The 3,162-nt window shown below is 35.6% G+C and overlaps 1 protein-coding gene across 1 annotated transcript; it reads left to right on the top strand.

The window, feature by feature from the left end:
- LOC136065953 (N-acetylglucosaminyl-phosphatidylinositol biosynthetic protein gpi1-like) lies at positions 1-1,742 on the top strand. The gene is made up of 2 exons (XM_065769787.1): positions 1-308; positions 849-1,742. Exons 1-2 carry the CDS (start codon positions 64-66, stop codon positions 1,345-1,347), a joined length of 744 nt encoding a protein of 247 aa, XP_065625859.1. The 5' UTR covers positions 1-63; the 3' UTR covers positions 1,348-1,742.
- Positions 1,743-3,162: the final 1,420 nt, after the last annotated feature.

Raw genomic sequence — 3,162 nt, 5'->3', positions numbered from 1 at the left:
TTGAAGACTCTAGTCTTGCATCCCACCTTCCTTCTTCCCTCACACCTTGGTCTGCAATATTTGATGGCCTATGTTTTGGCTTTCAGGTTTCTTACTTTCATCTGGCAACTATTTGCAATGTCCATTGCTTCATTATCAACTTTATTCTACTTCATTCTTCAGCTTCTCCATATCCTTTTGAGTTTTGGATCACAATCGTGGATATATATTAAATCAGCAAGGATACTCAGGTCTACATGGATAAGTATTCGAATCCGCTGCTGTCAGATCTTGTATTGGCCAATCTTCCTCCAAGATAATGGCCTGAGGTAAGATGAGGTTTTTGAAGAATACTTTTTATTTATACATCAGGTTTTAAATGCTAATTAATACGAGGCTTCAATCTTTAATTAATACATCAGGTTTTACATCAGATTTGCGCCTAAAGTTAGGTTTAAAGCCACTATGAATTTCAGTCATTTTCTGCCTTTTCCTTTTTTTTAGATCTAAGCATTTTAATTAGATTTTATATCCTACTGAATCCCCCCTTACCAAAAAAGAAGAAGAAGAAGCTCATTTCATGTAATTCTAGGGTTGAAGTTGATATTCAATTTGAGTATAAACTCAATAAATAAACGTCTGTAGTCTATCTGTGGGGAAGGGAGGAACAAAAAAAGTTGGGTTGGGGGTGGGGGGGTGGGGATGATGGCCCAATCATCTAATCAGGGTGTTATTGTAGGTCTACAATACCTTGAATGAATATCACTTAAATTTGCTACTGTTTTTATTATTTATTGGCTGAATTCATCGTTTGCAGTAGGTTCCTATTTTTCTCAACTCATCACTGCATTTTTTATTCTTTTTTTAAGGTCTCTATCATGCGTTGAATATGCGGAAAAAGCTGCATTACATAGGCATTCCATGTGGTCAAGCTTGGCTCTTGATGTTCTCTTGGGAAACTTGATTGGTTGGGCACTGTTATACAATGCAGAATCTGCTTGCTGGTGGGTTATGAACTTTACTGGTGAAATTACATACAAATCAATGCGGTCAAGTTGTGCTTGGTTGATGGGAGCCCCTGCGGGTTTCAAGTTAAACACGGAATTGGCAGGTGTTCTTGGCATGGTTTCTCTTAATGCAATCCAAATATGGTCTACCCTCTCAGTCTTTTTGGGTTTCCTTTCCATTTATATTATTAAAGGACTTGCAATATCAGGGATTCTATTTGGAATGACAATACCAGCTGCTTTGATCATAGACATTTTTTTACTAGCAACTCTGCATATCTCAACCCTTCATTGGCTGGTCTCACTTGTATATTCAACACAAACACAGGCATTAGCAGATTTGTGGCGCCTTTTCAGGTAACACTTTGTGATTCCATTTCTTGGTTTAGTTTTTACAACTCTTAAATCGGTCAAAATTCCACCTGGCTGTCATGGTAGTCACTTTTATCAAAACAATCATAAGCATTAAAAAGTAAAAAAACAACTCTACCATTTAAATCAAGATATCATGCAGTTCATGCAATGCACTAGTGATTGATATAAAGAGCTTAACATGAGCAATGAATTATTAAAATCTTGTCATTTTCAGCTAAGAATAGAGAGGATCCGTATGTTGTGGATTCAGAATTCATTGGGTGCTAGGTATGATGTAGCACAAATAACATCAAGACCCTTGGGTCCAGATGTGGTAAGACCCTTAGAACGTATAACTTTAAGAAGGATTTTGTGGGAAACAATTAGAAAATTAAAATAAAATTAGGAATCAACACCTAGGGTTGCTTTGAGTTTGTACCAAACGGGATAGAAAACCTAGGAATTAGCACCAAGTCATTGGAAAAATTCCAATAGAAAATTTATTCATCAATTGTAAACTTATCTTTGTTGGAATACAATAATGTGTTAAACAGCCCATGGCCCACAGCCCGACCTAGAAACCCGATAGCCCATCGGGCTAATGGGCGGCCCGGCCCGTTGTTATTGAGGCCCATGTGTAGCCCACTAGCCTAGTGGGTCAGGCCGTGGGCTAGTTTTTATGCTCATGGATACCCGGTGGGCTAGCCTAGTAGCCCAACCCGTTGGCCTAGCCCAATAACTCATAATTCATAACAAAAATATGTAGGAAGTGTATGAAGAATTGATCCTGAGATATTATAGAGGAATTTCTTAAGATAACTCCCTCAACCGCTAAGATACTTGTGCTAAACTTAGTTTACTAAATATATGTTTTTTTCTAGTAGTCTAGCAAATTTGAATTAACCATTTGACATTTTTTTTTATTAAAGATAAAAAATAAAAAGCTATTTAAAGCCTTAATAAAAAAAATTAAATAGATTTAACTGTAAAAAAAATTTGTAATTAAGTATTAAATTCTTTAATTATTTTCTTTAAAAAAATAGATTGATTATTCCCTTATAAAAAATTGATTATTTCTTTATAAAAATAATAAAATAATATGCTAACACAAGCCCATGGGTAGCCCATTAGGCCTAACCCGATAGCCCACCTCGCTAAAGAAAAAATGGGTATTGCCCATGGGCAGGGTCATGGGCTGAGGTTTTCTCTTTCGGCCTAGCCCGACCCGGCCCTTTAACTAGTTAATAGCTCATTATGTCCAGCCCATTGTGCCCATGGGCCAAGTAAAAATGGGCCGGGCTGGCCCGACCCAGCCCATTGACGACCCCTAGTTAAACTCTAATCCAAATTGACTTGGGGCCAAAGCCCAATTATTGAATTATGAAAATAACCTTGACTCTAGGAAATTTAATATTATAATTGACTTCTACTTATCCAAATGTATAAAATTGACTTCTAAAATTAAATATAACTAGATTAAAATATAACTGTCTTCGTGCTCCATACATTAGGGCAATGTATCAATCAAAAGAAAAAGAGGAAAGAGAAAAACCTAATGAGAAATTTAGATGAGTGAAAGTTCATTGCAAAATGGCAGAATCTTATGAGAAATTGTGGTTTTTATGAGTTTTGAGGTGAGTAAAGAGATAATTAATTTTGAAAATTCCTTAAGAAACATCCTTGTTTCTCTTAGACTAACCTTTTGATTTTTGTCCTTTTGCTTTCTTTGTTCCTTTGTGTTCATCATTGTGAACTCAATGTTTTTAATATTTTTAATCTATATAACTACTCTTATTACTTATTAACCAAAAAAAAAAAAAAA

Source organism: Quercus suber, unplaced genomic scaffold (assembly GCF_002906115.3).
Source record: "Quercus suber isolate HL8 unplaced genomic scaffold, Cork oak 2.0 scaffold_1377, whole genome shotgun sequence".
Classification (NCBI taxonomy): Eukaryota; Viridiplantae; Streptophyta; class Magnoliopsida; order Fagales; family Fagaceae; genus Quercus; species Quercus suber.
The sequence above is the reverse complement of the archived record's forward strand: the minus strand, read 5'-3'. Positions and strand labels throughout refer to the sequence as shown.

What these genes read in the sequence shown, in the direction of transcription:
- LOC136065953 (XM_065769787.1), top strand. Translation starts at nt 64, where the DNA reads ATGGCCTATGTTTTGGCTTTCAGGTTTCTTACTTTCATCTGGCAACTA. An exon ending in CTCCAAGATAATGGCCTGAG is followed by an intron (nt 309 to 848) that starts GTAAGATGAGGT and finishes TCTTTTTTTAAG; the next exon opens with GTCTCTATCATGCGTTGAAT.